The sequence below is a fragment of the Camarhynchus parvulus genome, chromosome 2 (assembly GCF_901933205.1).
Source record: "Camarhynchus parvulus chromosome 2, STF_HiC, whole genome shotgun sequence".
NCBI lineage: Eukaryota > Metazoa > Chordata > Aves > Passeriformes > Thraupidae > Camarhynchus > Camarhynchus parvulus.
In genome coordinates this window covers 28,392,648-28,411,566 of record NC_044572.1, presented here as the reverse complement: position 1 = coordinate 28,411,566, position 18,919 = coordinate 28,392,648, and the positions used below count along the sequence as shown (strand labels likewise).

The 18,919-nt window shown below is 38.4% G+C and overlaps 1 protein-coding gene across 1 annotated transcript in view; it reads left to right on the top strand.

The window, feature by feature from the left end:
* Window positions 1–12,136, top strand: part of ETV1 (ETS variant transcription factor 1) — a 65,920-nt gene extending 53,784 nt beyond the window's left edge. The window contains 4 exon segments of the mRNA XM_030966856.1: window positions 304–372; window positions 3,388–3,557; window positions 7,030–7,131; window positions 9,713–12,136. Coding sequence (XP_030822716.1) covers window positions 304–372; window positions 3,388–3,557; window positions 7,030–7,131; window positions 9,713–9,934 — 563 coding nt within the window. The 3' untranslated portion in view covers window positions 9,935–12,136.
* The last annotated feature ends 6,783 nt before the right edge of the window (window positions 12,137–18,919 follow it).

Sequence of the window (18,919 nt, the reverse complement as noted above, 5' to 3'; positions counted from 1 at the left end):
GGTTAAATGTCAAAGCCATGCTAGTTCAAACAGGAAATGAGCAAACATTTTGTAATAAATCATAGAGAAATATGGGTGCTTTTTCATTTTAGCAGGTGGAGATTAACAGTCTTTTGGGAATGCATATGTTAATTAAACACCCTTGTACTTAGGCCAAAATGTTGGGATTGGGCGGTGTCTAAAGGATGTGGGATATTAATCTAATTCCTGTATAACTTAGTGTTCCCTCTGGCATTAAGCCTGTGATCTCTTTTTTTCTCCATGCATCTTTTATATAAACACCTCTCTCGTTTCAACTTGCAGGCTGTATGTATGAAAAGGGACCTAGGCAGTTTTATGATGACACTTGCGTTGTTCCAGAGAAGTTTGACGGTATGTATGACACATCTCTTTTTCCTGTGCAGGGAGATGAAAAAGAGATGAGGGACTTTTCTCTGTTGCTGATCAGAAAAACCCAGTAATGTTCCAATCTAGGATTCCTTAACACACCATTTGTGGTGCACCCAACCAAAGCTGACCTTTGTCTCTTGAAACCAAAGTCTCCTCTTCAAGAGGATGTCATTTGACTTTTGCCAGCAAACGATGCTGCATCTAGACTTGTGGCAAAGAAGCTCAGTTCTGTACTGTTGAGAAGTCATAAGAGGATTTCCATTGCACTGATGATCACATACTACTTGTTTGAGATGCAATGAAAGCTGTACTTATAATTAACAAAACAGTGGAGAAAGCAGCAGCTTTGGTTTTACTGAGAATTAAGCCTCTTGTCTTGCTGTCTACGAAGTCATGAATAGTGGGAAGTGAGTATATAGGGCATTTTTTGTGTTTATGCCAATGTATTTGCACTAGGTTGAATGTACTGGTGGTTTATTTTTCAGTGGAATTGATAACAAATCAATGCCCTGTTCACAACACTACCAATTACAGCAGATTTTTTTAAGAGGAATTCTGAGGTCAATTAAAATGAATGGTCCAAATTATCCTCAGTTACTCTGACGTAAAATCAGTTTCGTGGTGTAACTCAGTTGATTTCAGTTTTATTTCATTAGCAGCAAAGTAGATGGACACCATATTTCTTGCCAGTGACTCTGTTAGTCTGCAACTTTGGGAAATAATTTAGAGACCAATTATTTAAATTTGCTAGAATGGCATTATGTTAGTGGACGCAGGCTAGTGTAGTGTTGTTAGTATAGCTTTTGTGTTAGTGTGTGTATGTCTGGCTTTATTTATTTCAGCCGGAAAGACTAAATATTTCCTGATAAACTTGTGAACAAATCTTTGACCACAGCTAAAACTAGGGCTGTAGAGTTAGTGTTTTTCTCCTACTTTATTTTGTTTGTTTTGTCCTGAGACTCACTTATGCATTACAAAACTATTGCGTGTTTAGCAGCATTTGTTGTATTTGCTGAAAATCTGGAGACTCTGAAATGAAAGTAACGCAGAGAATTGCACATTCTTCAGAGTATCACATGTATTTTTACGTTGGTAAGAAATAGATAAAAGAGTTTTAGACAATATTCGACCTAACTGAAGGCTGCTCAATCCAGTATTGCATTGTCACTGCATTGACACAGTCGCAGAACGAGTGTTTTATTGAAAGTCTACTTTATACCCTGGCTTTGTAATGTGAGCTTCTTGGGTTTTTTAACTTTTTTTGTTAAGCACATTGTGTCAGGTATTTTTTTATTCCCCAAAAATGATTGTGGATCTGATCTGAGCACCAGTGTCAGATTTATATGTACATTTATGGGAATGGGATCAGACCCTGTACTACAAGAAGTTAAGACTCGTTAACAGTAGCATTTGTCTATGTCTTCCTTAAAAAACCTTTTGGTTAATTTGGGTATTATACAGGAAAGGGAATGAAAATGAAAAATAAATACAAGTAACAGTAAAAGAATTAAATGTTAAGAAATATTTTTGTGCCTGCAAAGCAAGCAGTCTGCTGCTAGTTTCTATGACTGCTCTTTGAGAGAACACCTTGTACTCTAGAAGATTGATCTCTTGATGCAAATAGGTGTGTGTATGCTTGCAGCATGATGTTTTGAGGGAAAAATAGCAGATGTGTCATCATATTCCAGCCAGTAAAGCAAAAGTTGGATAAGCCCAGGACTAGTCTTGATGTTTCAGAAGTAGATTCTCAGCTGCTTCATTTGAAATCAAAGATCAGCACAAGGAAAGAATTCGATCCTGTGTAACACTGTGCTTGCTATTTGCACATTGCACAGCTATCATTACAAGGAAAAAACCTGTCCTTGAAAAAGAAAGACTTTCAGGACTGGAACTTGAACCTCACATAAACCAAAAAGCCTTGTGCTGATTTGTTTTCCACAGCTATTGAGTCAATTTTCTTTCTTGATTACAAAAGGAAGTGCTCCATTTTTAATATTATTATTCTGCCTTTCACTATGCAGAACCATTCTGTAATGGCTGTCAGAGCATCCTAATGCTGTGGTTGAATTTAAATTCCTGACTTTCCCTATTAAACAGGTCACACTGTTTGTTGGAGGCTTTTGCTGTTCTGATAGTTGAAATGAGGAATTTACCAGTATATCTAGGATTGCAGTCCTTGTATGGAGAAAAAAATACTGTCTGCTTCAGCATCAGACCTTTCAGCTGTTGTTGTTTGCATGAGTTGTTCAGTATAAATATGATTTAAAAACAACAAAGACAGTATGGATGTAACAGGATGGTTTTCTCATTGGCAATTTGTGGAACAGCTAGTAGAATGTTATTGATATTTTTTAAAATGTTTTTCTAGACTTAAAATTTTAGAAAGATTACTTATTGCTTTTCAGAGGGAATACTAATTTAATATGTAGATATGAGTAAAAGTAATTTTTATTGCAAGTCCAATATGCCACAGAGGAACTCGTGTATCTGCAGGATTTACATGCCTATACATAAAGGACATGCTGTTTAAGTCCAAGTCAAATACTTTGTCAAAATTTCCTTAGAAGAATTTGCATGCAAGTTTCACTCAATAGGGTTTTGCACCTTTATGAAGCCTACATTACTTTATCAAAACTGGGACCTGTGCAAAGTATAGTACACAAACACAGTTCTTCACATATCAGAGCTGCTTCAGAAATAGTTTATGTTCTTTCAAAGTGAGGAAACAAAATGGTTTGCAAGAGATTTGCATTTATCAAGCCTACATGGGAAGAGACTTAGTGAGACTTCCATAAATCATGAATGAATTTAAATGTTTTTTAGTATATTAATATGTTATTGTAAGTCCCCAGCAAACAGGGGAATGTTGCATTTGAGGGTGGCTGATTCTTCCCTTTGCTTTGTTACCCCTAATGATTGCTTTACCAACTTGTCTGACAAACTGAGAGAGAGTGTTCCAGGGCATTGCTCCTCTAATGTTGCTGCTGTTGTGTGCAGGAGATGTCAAACAGGAGCCAGGCATGTACCGCGAGGGACCCACATATCAGCGGCGAGGCTCGCTTCAGCTCTGGCAGTTCTTGGTAGCTCTTCTGGACGACCCATCAAACTCTCACTTCATAGCATGGACTGGCCGAGGCATGGAGTTCAAGCTGATTGAGCCAGAGGAGGTGAGTTAGACAGACAGCATGCCCTCACATCCACTGCCCCGTCCTGCAAATTTAACTGTGCTCCTTTGGACTTAGGCCTTGTTTTCCTGCAGTATTTTGCTTCAGTAGTGCTTTAGAAGGGTGACAGAAAGGACTGGCAAGGGAAGTGCTTCAGTTAGGACAGAGGTGTGGCTAAGCATAGATTTGACTCCTAGTCCCACAAAACAATGAAAATGTTGCAAGTACTAGAGTTAGTAAATAGTTCACATTGATTGTGGGGTCTGCACATTTCAGAAACCACTTTATGGATGTAACTGTATCCCACCTTACTAGTCTTTCAACACCAAATATTAGATTCATTAGATTGAATCATTAGATTGTTTAGTACAGGCTTAGATCCTAGGCTTGCAGGCTCTCATGCACATGCATGGCTCTTCTGAACCATGGGGTAGATAAAATTATTTATATTCATGAACATTTGCTGGAGCGTGTCTTAGTTCACTTGTGTGATAAACAGGAATAAATTGAATGTTTATTATGTAAACTCTTTTGGACTAGGTAATGTTATGTAACCTAGCCTGCATTCTAAACTGTCATGGAAATTGTTGGAAGATCAGGTGTATGTGAATTTTGTTGTAAAATTTAAGTGGAGGGTTTAATTAAGGTTGTCAAAAGGCAGTATCGTTCTGCTTTACTTTTCTTGCCCTTCGAATAGGGTTTTCTAATAGAGAGGACCACAGCAAATTTTCTGACAGGATCCCCTCTGAGTTAGAGCTGAGTGGGAAGGCTTGGGGGTTTATGGCTGCTTCTGCCTTCCACCAGCTATTTCTGCTGTTTGCCATCCGTCTACTGGCATTAGGAGTCTGAAAGCTTTCTTGCATGTTACTTACATTGTCTGCTAACTGCTCTGTGGAGAAGCTGGAGCAGCTGGGGATGGTGTCAGGACTGATGTCCCTTTCCTTCCCGACGTGGTCTGGCTGAGGAGCAGGTTGCTGCAAGGACCCCAGTGCTGGCTCTCGTTTGTCTGAGCATCCCCTGCTTTTGTGATAGTCACCACAGCAGATTCTGGCATTGTGTATCTGAGGATTTGAACTCAGAACAGTCTTAGTCAATATGATACTGAAACTTTGCTGGCAAGCCTTCAGCCTTAGCAGGCTACATGGATTCTTTAGTTGTGTAACCTGTCCAAGAACAGAGCGAAATCTTTGGAAAGTTTTTTGTTTGGTTTTGGTGAATGATGCACATGATTTTTCCCCCCTACCCTAGTCTCATATTTTTTACTGTCTTAGTTTTGTCTTGTCTTTAAGGTATGCCCAATTTTTTTAAAGATTGAAGTGTTTTATTGAGAAATGATTTCCAGCAGATGGTGCAAAAACTTTATAGATTTTGTTAGCTAAGGAAAGTAACAAACCCCTGTTTTCCTTATTGTGTAATTCCCTGAAGAATTGGATATTCTAATTTAACTTAAACAGATCATCTGCATGTCTGGCTATGTAGAAGTTGCTTTTTGAGCAGCATTGCATCCAAGATCTGGAGGAGGCTTGAAGGTTGCCTCACTCTGTGTTCCTAGAAGTACAAAGGAGTTTAAGTTGTTTTTTTCATGAATCTCATGAATCTGACAGAAACAGTCAATTAAAATAAGAATAGCCTATGGGAAGTCACACAATTCTGTTGGTTGCCAAGTATAAATTGAAGGAAAATCAAAGAGCTTGCTGGTTCTGCTGTGGCAAGCTAGGCTGTCAGTGACATGACCTTTCCATCCATTCCTCATTGGAGGTTTATGCCCTCTTAGAGAGTGACAACAAAAATGAATATGTATCAGCTCCTGGAGTGCTATAGTTCATTCAGGAAGTGACTGTGAACAGTGGATCCTGAGAATTGGACACAGGTCCATTTATGCAGGCTTGTCACAGGGACAACAACCTTCAGCAGGAAGGTAGGGTAGAAGAGTGGAATCCCTTCCACAAAGCAGGACTAGGTAAATGCTGTTCAGTTAGTTCAGGGATGGGAACTGGACCTGACTGCTTGTTTAGGAGTCTCAAAATACCACAAATGTAACATATTCTTCCCCATTACTTGTTGTTTATCTTTGTTGTGTGTTTATTTGTTTTGCAAGCCTGTTATGTTGGGGACATTTAGGACTCCGATTAATGCAGAAAAAAACTTTGGAAGGGATAAAAAAGGAGTGATGTGGTCATGTGTTACAAAAATGAATAGGTGAATCAAAGTTAGACATCTGGGCCAAATCTGCAGTTGGAATAAATATACGTGATTGGAGGTGTGTTTCAGTACAGCTAGAATGTAGCTGAAGTTAGCAGAACTGTGAGAATTTACATAACCCTGAAAAGCTGCACCACTGAAAGGAAATAATGCTTTCAAAAGAAATTTTAGAAATTATAGTCCAGGTGGACACCAAAATCGTAGATTTTTCTTAATGCTGCATGTTGCCATGGCTTGCATCAAAAAGCTCCAGACACCTATGGGACGTTTCGCAGAGCAGTCTGCAGAGAAGCTGCTTGGCTACTCTGTCCTTTTTCCAGAGCTGTATGCATATGCAACTCTCAATCATTTTTATAAAATGTGCTTTAAAGAGTTCATCCGCTCTGCCTTTTTTTTCCCTCTGGTGATATTACAGTCATTTTTACAGACAGTAATTGAAATGTCACCAATAGCCGATTAAATTTCAGGCGAGGAATAAGAAGTTAAGCTCTTTAAACAAAGGGTCGCTTTGTCCAAAACTATCTTTAGCAATAAAACAGGAAGCATAAAGTCAAGTAGAAAACATAAGTCAGAGCAGAAGGCATATTGTTCTCTATAGAATAGTTTCATGAATTACTTGCAATTCACTTTTTATTGTTATTTTTAAGGGAAATTATGGAGCTGAAACTATGAAATTTCTGTTCCATTCTTCGTACCACTGTATAGTTCTTCCAAGTGATTATTCTGCCTCCTCAGATAATTCATTTTTTTTCCTGAAGTAATGTTTAAGGCTGGGAGTTGTCTTTTGACTTGTATTTCCTAATGATTGCAACACTGCTGTCATTCCAAGTACAGTCTGCGTTAGTTCATGAACTAAGTATGTATGCATGTGTGTTTAAAATAACTTACTTTTTTTCCTGACAGCAAGGAAAAGATAGACATGGTACAATTATCCATAGTATCAAACTGAAGAAAGGTTTTGTAAAAGTTTTCTAGTAGAACTTGCTAAATGTTTTTGGTCATGATCTCTTTGTATGGTTTTATTTTTTCATTGGTTTTCTTTATTAAAAAGCAAAGAAAAACCCTAACCATCCACCACATTGTCCAATAAGTCTGTTACAAGTTTAATGATGATGTAGATCCAATTAAAATTCATAGTGGTACATGGGAAATTCAGGTCATAGCAACCTTTTCCTGTTTGTTGCACCTGCAGGGTTTTCCCTCCTGCATCTGATGATAAGATCTGCTTGTTAAATGCATTTAACAAATCATTGCTAATCCATTTTTGTGGCAGGTGGCACGTCGCTGGGGGATTCAGAAAAACAGGCCAGCTATGAACTATGATAAACTTAGCCGATCGCTTCGCTATTATTATGAAAAGGGAATCATGCAAAAGGTGAGTAGCTAATTTTGTATTACATTTCACCAGAGTCTTGCATGTTAATCCATAGGTCAGTTTACAAGGAGTTCTTGTAATTGCATGGCTCGGTAGTTTTTTTCATCTGTTTAGGCAAACACTAAGCTTTTGGACCTACTAGGTACAGCATGTGCATTAAGATTTTTTTTTCTATGTAAAAAACGTCTGTGGCTTTAGTTCACACAATGCATTTCATGATTATAAGGAAAGAAGTAACATTCAAAAATATCCAAAAGAGCTTCCTGGCAGGTGGAAAAGGCAAATGGTAGAGTACAGTATGATTAATGTTTTGCAGATCTAAATTATCTGCCCAGTGCTTGGATACTTTAGTAAGTGCAAGATAGGGGAGAATAATTATGTCTATTAACATACCAAGTACTTTAATATTTTCACCAATAGTGTTCTAGTAAGACTGGTTTTGAATGGATTTTAATATTTATAATAGACTGAATTAAGAGAAATATATAACAATAATTTATCTATTACGGTCTAGTCTTGCTGACAGTATTCATGCCATCCTCCTACTCTGGCTTGCTGATTTTTAGATCTTGCTGTGTAGTACCATGTAGATTGACTGAGAAATCAATAGGGGAGGCCAGTCTGCTGTATCTACAAAACTGCCAGGTGTGATCAAAGATCATAATAAACACCTCGGACTGCAAAATTTATTCCATGTCTTTTCATATTGGTCTTGTGACAAGTGATGATGAACATGTTTAAACTTGTCATATGCAAATTCCATGAATGGAGACCGTGCTCTTAGCTCAGGTTACTGGGAGAGTTACTCAAGTTATCCTTTTCCAGTAGGATTTGTGAAGTCTGAAAAGTTCTCTTTCTTAGATTATGGGATTGTTGTAGTGCACTCCTTTTTCACTACCAGTAGTCAACTTGGACAATAATCTGGGCTAGTATTGGCTTACAGTTCTTCAGTAGCTCAGCACCTCATTAATTTTTGGGTGTCTTGTAACAGTGCACAGAGGCTTTGTAAAGTGGATTTGAGACTGAGTCTGATCAGGGAGAAGCAGAAGTGTTTGGTTTTGCTGACTGGTGCTTCAGGCAGAGTTCCTTGTTGCAAGTTACAGCTCAGCAACATAGGCACCTGTGCTGCCAGCACACTTCAAAGGCAGCAGAGGCAAAAAAAAAAAAGAAGTTGCAGAGTGAAGCAAGTTGAAAAGGTGGGGATAGAAATACCAGAAGGCTGATAATGCTGCACCAACCCACACATCCATTTAACGTGGAAGGCTTACCAGTGCTTTGGACAGCTAGCTTGTTACATCCTAAACTACTACTTTATTATCTACAAGAGTGAGTTTAACATACATTTTGAAAGCTAGCTTGTATGCTTATTTTTCTGACATAGCAATGTTTTGGGTTTTTCCTGGGATCACACTATCTGGCCAGTTCATGTATGTTAAAAACTAATGGCGTTGTAGATGCAAAGCAAGTTTCTTTATGGCAAAGTCTGTATGCATATTTTCCCTCCTTTATTTTTAAATCAACAATGATAGCAGGTTATGCAAAAGCCTGATTTCTGAATGCAACCTCTAGTCTATCAAACTTGCTGACATTAATTTGATTTTAAAAATTCTGCTGCAGGTACAGTCCCTACCAAATTCTATTTGTAGAATAAATAAGCTGAAAGTTTAAGGAGGTGCTTCAAACTATTTTGCACCCATAAGAAAGAGAGTTGTTAAGTTTGCAACACTTTTTCCATCTTCACTAACTCACTTCATTGCTATGGTAGCTGGAGTTGCAAGAAGCAGACAATATGATTTTATTTTAAAATTATTTTAATAAATTGTGAGCATGCAATCCTAATGCATATTTTTAAGCACAATTTTTAAAATAAGCTACTTGGGAAGACACTATATTGACTTCTGTTTGTTGCTTGTAATAAGACAACAATTTTATGCTGTTTTTATCATTCTCTAGCTTTTAGGAAATTGAAGCATAGACATTTAATGCTATTTCTGATTAAGGGAAAACTTTAGGATCTTTGGACAAATTGCCCCTCCATAAGTAAATCTAAATGTCCCGGCTTTGCATGAGCAATTGCTAAGTACATATTAGCCTATGTATTTGCTTACACTGTCCCTGTACAATCAGCAGGCACTATAACTAAAGTGCTTTTATACGTAAGCATGAATCAATCTGTGTAAAGTGAAATCCAGATCTCTGTCGTGCAATGTGATTCTTTTTTCCACTTCGCACACGGAGTGTGTAATTTTATTTTGCCACTGTAGTGACAATTTGTTTACATTTTCCAATAAGAACAGTTCCATTTGTGGTTAAGTATAGGAAGTGATCGCAAACAAATGTTTAGAAGCAGAATACTTAGTTCATCTTCCAACAGGATGTCATGAGTGGCAAAATCAAGAGCATTCTGCACAGTCTGCTTTGGCAGGTCCCACTTGTCTTTGCTAGGTTGTTACCTCACCAGTTCTGCTGTCGCGTTATTAATTGTGTAACAAAGGTGAGTTCTTTGTGAGACTGTTGAACTTGAAGCTGCGAAACACGAGGCCTTACACTGCACCTTTTTTTCCCCTTCTGTTGTCCCAAGGTGGCTGGAGAAAGATACGTCTACAAGTTTGTTTGTGACCCTGAAGCGCTTTTCTCCATGGCTTTTCCCGACAACCAGCGCCCCTTGCTGAAGACTGACATGGAGCGCCACATCAATGAGGAGGACACTGTGCCTCTGTCCCACTTCGACGAGAGCATGGTCTACATGCAGGACGGGGGCTGCTGCAACACCCACCCCTACAACGAAGGCTATGTCTATTAACAACAGTGACACTGAAGGGGTGTTTCCCCCTCCCTTAAGCTTCTCCTCTTTCCCAAGACCCAGAGGAAAGCTGAATCGACTTCAGTTTGTTTTTTAAATAGTACACTAAAAGGGGCTTTTCCTGTTGCATTACTCCTATGGTCTGCCATGGACAGCGCACTTTATTTGAAAGGGGAGGGTTGGAACCTAAATGTTATTCTGTGTAAAAGGAGGAAAAGGGTGGGTTTGCTTTTTACTTAAGTTTGGGAAGGGAACATACAGGTTTTAAGTACAAAAAAAGCTATATCATGTCTGTTTTGTTTCATATCAGCATAAGATATTGTACATTTTCTCTGGGTATCTGTAGTACAGTTAATTCTCATTGTGCAAAATAACCACTTTTGATGATGATATCAGCACAGCATGCCTAGGGCATTTATTTCTTGCCATTCCTAATTGTCTTTCTGTAGTAATAAAAGAGAAGCAAAGCATATACCACCGCATTTAATTTAGAAGTTTCCAGTGGCAGAACTTGTACCTTGCCTCTGTGAACAACCAGATGGTTTTCCTATTATTTTCCTTTTTGCTTTTCATTCTTTTTCTATTTTTTTCTTTTTTTTTGTGTATGACTTAAAAAAAAATTCCTATTTCATGCCAGACTGGCCATAAGTACAATGACCAAGCAGTGAAATCCCTGACTTCAGACTGCAAGCTGCATGCTGTATCTGGTGCCACATTGCTTTACATGTATGGCCCATGCTATGGCGCTGATTTTTCAAGATCCATTTGAGGGTAGTAATTACATGGAGTAGGCTTTCTGGTGATCATGTCAGCATTAAATACAGGATCATGATCAGGAGGGAGAAAACATTTTGTATCCTTCCATTTCCTTTGGTACATAAATAAGTTATTTAATCAATAGGAATTAACTGTACTAAGTCACATATCTAATTATGCTGTTTAGACACAGCAAGCACTCCTTGAGAAAAATATCCAATACACTAAATAGGTACTTTAGTAATTTTTAGACACGGTACCCATTAATATGCATTTAAACCTTTTACTGCTGTGTTATGTTGATAACATATATAAATACTAGATAATGCTAATGCTTCTGCTGCTGTCTTTTTCTGTAATATTCTCTTTGATGCTGAATTTACTATGACCATTTATAAGCAATGCTGTAACTACAGGTAGCATTTCAGGACAAAATAGATGACTTGAACCATTTATTGCTTAGAAAATAGCTTACGCCATAGCTGTGCTATAAGCAGCTTTTATGCGCATCCACAAATGACTAGTAAGCTTCAGCTTGCTAAGGAAAGCTCTGCAGAACCTTTTGTAATTTTTGGTGGAACAGAGATGAACTGTCAAAGAATACCATGAAGTTGCTGTATGACGTTGTAGTGCTGGCACTGGTGTTACCAATCAACTTGTTTTGGACACTAAATGTAAATGTGATCGGATATGCTTGGAAGACAATTTAAATTTTGAGGGGTTTTTTTGGTTGTTTTGTTATTTTTTCAAATTGTTTTATTTTTTGAGAGGGGTTACCTTGGACACAAACCACACGTTCTATTCTGTATGTAAAACAAAAACAAAAAGTAGCAAAACCGCAAAAGTTAAAATATTTATGAGCACCTTTTTTTAAATACAATAATTCATAAGTTGGAGGGGTGGAGAGGAAGCTAAGAATTGGATTTAATTTTTTGCCCAGTGAAATTTAAATAGTTGTTATATGAAGTACCTTGTTTTCCTAGATTGTCAAGAAGTGGGAGAAAAATAAATACGTAACCATAAAAAAACAAGAATAACTTTCATCATAATGGATGGATTTCAAAGACAGTCCTAGGTGGTGGGTTAATCTTCCATCCTTTGTCAGTTAAGACACTACTTAAGTTATGAATATTTTAATACACATTTAATCAAAAGTAAAGAAGTAGTGGTCACTAGAAACCACAGGTGCATAAAAAGCATTTGGGCAGGTATTTAATTTACCCAGATCCATGAGACAACATATTTTATGATATATGCCTTAATATGCCACCTAATTCTGTCATTCATAGATCTCAATGGCACTTAAATACTTGGTGATCAACTGACAAAAAGAAGACTAAAATTGCAGAACTAGCGAAAAGGAAAGGGAAAATGTTCAGTAATATTGTTTAAAAAATGTGGTTTCCATTGAAATAAGGTTCAAATGAAACATGCTTTGATGAAAAGTCCTTGGATTGGTTTTGGTTCTTTAATGTCAGCACAGAGCGCCTCTTGGCTGTGGCAGGATGTGGGTATTTGGGAAAGGGGTTGGACAAAAAAAGGAAAAAAAAAAGATTTTAAAATTGCATCAAATGTGTAATATTTAAGAAGAAAATATATATATATATCTGTATACGGTAGTGACTCACTGAACAAAACAAGCAGTCAGACCAACATTACATGATCTCTCAGCAGAAGACAAAAAGGTCTTTCACTGAACTGATTAACCCTTTATAAAATGTACCTAAGAGGTTTATTTAAAGTCTATTTTTATTCCACTTTTTTGTTTGTTTGGGGTTGGGGTTTTTTTTTTGTTTTGTTTTGTTTGGGGGTTTTCAGGTAGAATAATAAATCTGGCAGCTGATTTCTGCAAGATTGTTGTGTACTGGATTCCTAACCATTTGGATTGGAGAGGCCCCTGCAGAAAGGTTACTCTTTTGGGAGAGGAGAGGATGGTCTGTTCCCAGTGCCTAGAATGGCTTGCTTCAAAGGGTAACAAAAAAAAAAAAAAAAAAAAAAAAAAAAAAGAAAAGAAAAGAAAGAAAAAAGAAAAAAAAAAGAACAGGGGAAAAAACAGGTGGCGTATGTACAATTCGTGTGTATGTATATATGAGTTATAGCCAGGAGTTCGATTACCAAAGCACTGTATTTGACTGACAAAAGGGAGGAGGATGGTCTATGTATATTTTGGGATTGATTCCTACTAAGAACACTTACACATTTTCAGAGAGCATTTTAATACCTTACTGGATTTGAATGTGGAATGTTTGGGGCTGGGGTAAGGGGGCTGGGTTTTCCTTTGGTTGCTTTGGGGGTATTTTAGTTTTGTTTTCAAGCTGCACCACAAATGGAGAGAATATGCAGCTTTCACCTGTTTTTAGTGGGAGCTGTAAGAGAATGAGCTTGTCTCTGTTAGCTCATCTGTCTCTGTGCTGGGCAGAGCAGTGGGGCAGACAGGGCAGAGCTGCTGTGAAGCAAAGTCGGGAGGCATCTCTGGAAAGACCCAGCACTGCGGAACAGCTGAAGGGGCTCAGCTTTCATGTGCCATCACAGATCACTTGCGCCAATAGCTGAACACAGGTGAAGTTAGCGAAGGACTTGGCAGATTCCCTCAGAATCCATTTGAGAGAGTTAACATTACAAGTTTAGGACAGTTTCTTTTTCTTTAGGGATCTGACTTCCATGGCAAAGAGTCTGTCCTTTTCTCTCCAAGGTTACACCAGTCTAACTTTCTTACATTAACAACCTTCACATTACATTCACTGAAAGAACAAATTTCATCTGCTTCTCAGACCAAATCTGCTTGCTGTCCTGCCCATGGTCTGGTGAGGTTACCAGGGGAAACCAGGATACATAAATGCTTTTGTCCAGAAATTCCCTGGAAAGAGGCCTTTACTCAGAATCTTTTCATCTTTGGGATTCTCTGCTACATGGAACTATTCCCCAGGGATTAATGCTTAGAGTTTTATTGCCCTTGACATCTGACTGAGTAGGGCTTCAAGTCCATTTTCACAGGACAGTATCATCTATTAAATATTTTTGCCTTCTTTGTGGTTTTTTTGTTTGGTTGGTTTTTAATAGCAGGAAACAGATCAATGTGTACAAAAGGTATTATGAGGAAATCTTTGAGTTGTTAATGGCTCTACTTTCTCCTCTGAAGAGCATTAGCTTCAGTTCATGTATTACAGGTAATAGCACCCATAAACAGCCCTATTCAGTGCTCACATTAATAGTACTGACAACTTTTCTAAATAGTCTCCTTCAAAGTTTTTTTTGGGAGTCTTAATTAATATGGTATCTTATACTCTAAGAATCATCACTTTGGAATATTGCTCTAACAGAAGAGCCTAGGAAATTAATTTCTTAGTTCTCTGCTTATCTGAGGGTTTTTCTGTTGTGTGTTTGAGTTTTTGGTTGGTTTTTTGTGGTGTTTTGTTTTTTGTTGTGGTTTGTTTTGTTTTTGTTTTTGTTTTTTTCTGATTTTGTTGGTTTGGTTTGGTTTTATACCAGAGGCTACTCTGCTTGGAAAGGAGGTAGCAGCTGAGAGCAGGTGCCTCTGCATCAGAAATCCCAGTTCAAAGTCCACTGCATTTTGCTAAGCTACCAGGCTGAGAACTAGAGTATCTGCAATACAGCACTGAGCCCTCCCCTCCCTGTGCTCTTGCAGAATAGGGGACAACAGTGCACTATCTTTTGTTTCTTCTGCTACAAGAGCAGTAATCTCTGCCAGAGCAGCAGGATGGAAAGCTAGGGGCAGTAGCATTTAAAAACTGCAGGATTACCCAGATCTGTCCGTCTGAGACACCAAAAATGCATCAGCCAAGTGCTGTCCCTTGCCCCCCAGCTTTCATGATTGTGAGGTAGGTAAAGTTAACTTCAGTCTTCAGGAGGTTGAAGTATTGGTTTTCTCCCTGAACACCAATTTAATTTCTGTGGGAAGGAAATATCTGTGCCATCTTCTTATGTAATAGTCTGAAAATGTCTATGAAGTATCTTGTTGACATTTTCCCAAAGAACTTTTTTTATGTGAAAATGCCACAACACGCATCAGCACAAGAAAAGGGTAAATAAACTCCAAGAAGTTATCCATACATCAGGCTCTCCAAAGCTACAGTAGTATTTACTCTAGCAATGTATCATGTCTTTAATACTGCTGTATTGTCCTTATTACATAGTTTCATTGGGCTGACCTCAAAAGTACTCAGTGTACCTTGAAATTTTGTTCGTTTTAAATGAGTTTTTAAATGAGTTACAGGAAGGTAACCCTGAGGCAGGGTTACAATCAAGCATTTGGATCTGGTAAGCCATAACTCCGTGTCTTTGTCTTTGCTCTTACAAAGCTCTGTGGGCACATATGCCCCTATAAATGCTTTTTAGTTGTGTGGTAGAGAGGAAATTACGGCCACTGGCTAGATTTGGGGGTGAGGGTGGCTTGGTAGTTTTTGGGTATCTACGACTGGTTTTGTTTCAGAAGGAATGTCTATATGTACTACTTTCCACGGTGACTTTCCAAGTGACCAGGTAGAGAATTGGTGTCCAAAATAGAATTTTTGCTGTGTAATTTACAATAGAGGCTATGGTATTTCCTTGCTGCTGCCCTAGAAAGGAAGGAGTTGAGGAGATTCCACCATTTTCTTCCCACCCACCCCCCGCCCCCCTTCAGTGACAGGACCCAGCTGATCTGTCTGAAGATAGTTCAAGCCAATTCTTCTCTCGCCCATTTTAGTGAACAATCTGCTCATCAGTACAGTGGCACTTTGTAGAAGCTCAGGTACAGAGTGTTGAGTATTTTAGATGTACTGCAAAGGGCTTTGTATCGCGGCTTTCAGTCAAAAATCTTGCATGGGCAGTGCCATATGGCTATGCCACCTAAATAGAGGCAGAGAGAGATTTTTTGCAGAGGCACCAGCTCCTCAGCTTGAGACATTTGCTGAAATCTGCAGTTTAGGCTGATTCCTGGCCAGCCAGGGTGAGTTTGCCCTGGAAGATCTGGCGAGGAGCTCAGTGTGTATGTAGAAGAGCAGAGAGAGCACTATCCCTGCATGCCTGAGCGAGGAAGCACAGAGATGGGAAAAAGTCTGTCAGGGGCAATCTGGCTCTACCAAGCGGCTACTCCAGAGCTGATTAGTACAGGAAGAAGGAGGTTATATGACTGATGCAGTAAATCACAAAGATAATTGTTTGAATGACATGCTGCAGGAGAATCATAAGAAATTATGGAAAGTAATAAACTCTGTAAACAGCAATGATTTTTTAAGACCCTGGTGCTTGTGGGAGTGCTTCAGGAAAAGGAAGAGAGAAAGTAAAACACAGAAAGGCATGATAATATTAGATGAGAACAACAGGAGTCAAACCATGAACTGCATTAAGGGACTTGGAAGATTGCAGTGTTTTAGATAAAAGGAAGGGACTAAGATAAGTGCAGAGTCAGTACACTGAGATAAGAGCAAGAGAGAAAAGGTAATTGGAGGCAGTGTACTTTGTGGTCAGTGTGCCAAATGTGTTGGGCTCAGAGCTGCACTGGGGATGTGTATAGCCCTGCTACCATATCCCCAAGGACAGGAATACCAGTTCTGGCTTTGGAGTGATTGTTGATTATTTAGTAAAGTCATCTGCACAGTGTTTGGTAGTTGTTAAAAACAAGATACTGGAATATGCAGAGAGTGTTTGGGGCTGTAAATGTAATGTCTTTTTCATCCCACTATACTAAAAAAAAGACCAACAAAACCCGCAAACACAAAAGAAAGAATACTTTTCAGGATAATGAGGCAGATTGTGGGTTGGTATAACTCAGCTTGGTTTCCTCAAAATCAGCTATGTAGCTTTATGTTAACAGAGCCTGTATTTGGTAATGTGTATGCCTGTCTAGCGTAGTATATACACAGGACTTTTCTACTTGTTGCATTATTCAGAAAGTTATACAAATTATCAAGACCTGGGGCATAGCATGAGACCAACAATAAAACATGAAATTAAACAAAAGTACATGTCTTCTGAATTCTACTGATGTAGGCAAGTCATTCTGCTTTTGTTTAAAGCTCTCTGATGGAGCTCTATATGCACCTCTGATCCTTGCAATTAACTGTCCTGACCAATGCTGGCAGATTGTGTGTGCTGGAGTCTCTGCTCCCGGCGGCTCAGCACTAGTCTCTACAAAGGTATCTGGGATCTGCAGGGTCAGGCTGCCTGCCCAGCTTGTCACAAAGACCTTGTGACCATTTACAAGTCTTAAGGACTGTACTAAGCTTCCAGCCATTCTCTATATTAGCAAAAATGAGGTATATTTCAGATTTAGCCAGAAAGGCTAGACCAGCGAAGGAATATACCTTTGGCTACAGATAACTTGGATATACCTGGACATGAGTATTTGAAATGAAGGCACAATGTCTATTGGTACAAGGTAGTTCTGTGTATGGCATTTTGTTTGGGTCCTCTAACTGAACTGAAGAGGAGGTAACACAATTCACCTAACTAGCTGGATTTCTTACACTAAATTGCAAAGGCCTGTGCATGATTACAAAGCTGCTGACATTGGGGTTGGAGTTATTTTTAAAGGGGAAAGAGAAATATTGCTGCATTTATGTTTAGCTGGGAACTGTATGTCTTTCAACAAAGAAGAAATTAAAAAAAAAATCAAGAATAACATCTGACCAGTTAGTGAGTAGTACTCATTTTATATCACTACCACTAACACCTAACTTTTCACTGTAATATTTGCTCTCTGCAGGGAATTTTTGCATATAGGAAGCTAAGGCTATATAGTAACATAAAGGGTGGAAGTAGGGCTAAGAAGCTTTGACCCCCAAAAATGAGGAGAGAGAGAAAAACATGCTTATAAATGTGTTTCCATTCTCATATTGCCTCTAAATTTATCAGTTCCATATTCCATGATGCTCTGAGTTCCAGCCTCAACAGATAACATTAAGCAGTACATATTATAATTTCATCAGACTTGGACTCTTCCTTAAAACCTCAGGTGACTTCATGCATTTATATCAATTTTATCAACAGAGCAGTGCATCTGACTCTCTGAAAGCAGGTGTAGATCGAAGACCAAATTTCTCATGACAAGAAGGTTTGGATTTTGATGAGATGCTTATGACAAACACAGACAGCAAGAGACCAAAATCTCTCATGTAAAATAATACAAAAAACTCTGGAAATACTGTGTATGTGATGTCTTCAGTTAGTAATATTTTTGGAAGACTAAGGGCAGTTTTATTTGGCTGATTTGTGTTACTTGGGGGTGACCATGTGCATAAACTATAATGGGAAGTCAGTATTTCTGAAAATTTATATAAGAAGATTTAGCCAGAGAAGTGTGACCTGCTGACTCATTGTCCCAAAATGGTATCAGTCTAAAATATCATTGCAAGTGTGAGCTGAATTCTCATACCAGCCCTAAATGGGACAGACAGTAGCTCCATACATTAGGAGAACAGGCTGTCATAGCTGTATCCAGCAGAGAAGAGCAAGGAAAGAATCCTAAAACCATTTATCATAAGGAAAAATGATTAAAACTTTCAGTCTTGGTGCAAATTGGCAACTACAAGCTGTAAATTGTAATTAATGAGAAACAAAAATTTGCTTAGAATGGCTTGCTAAGAGACCTCTGATTCTGGGACAACAGATGAGTTCAGCTTCTGTTGGACTGCACACTTAGGACATGTAAGTAACTCAAGCCAATGAATTTTTGCATTACGTGAAATGGTCTCAAATTTGCTTATAAAAATCTGGAGTGTTCAATGAGACATGATAAAGAAAACATCATCATGTAAGAAAATGAACCTCTAGATTGACAAGAGAAAAAAAAATTGAATCAGTTAGTGGATGGTAACATTGTTAAAGAAAGGCCCTTGGAAAAGCCTATATACGTAACAAAAATGACAGCAAGAAAAGCAAGCCTCTCCAGTACCTCAGGTTTTAAATATAGGTATAGGGTAGCTTCCTTTTCTCATGACCCTGCTTTTGAAGGAAAAATAAGCTTCCCCTTTAAAACTCAATAGCTATCAAGATTCCCACTCTTTTCCTTCATCCTTGTTGTTGAAAGGTGAAATTCAGATTTAAAGCTAAAGCCTCTAACCCACTCTACTGAATACAGCTGTTGCTATGTCATAATTATAGAATAATCATAGAGCAATGTGGTATAGGGTTTGTATTGACATGGATATGAAGGAATTGTATTACTGTGCCCAAGCTACTTGTTACTTCCATGCTGTTTGTTTCTGGAGACAGAAGTACATTTTACAG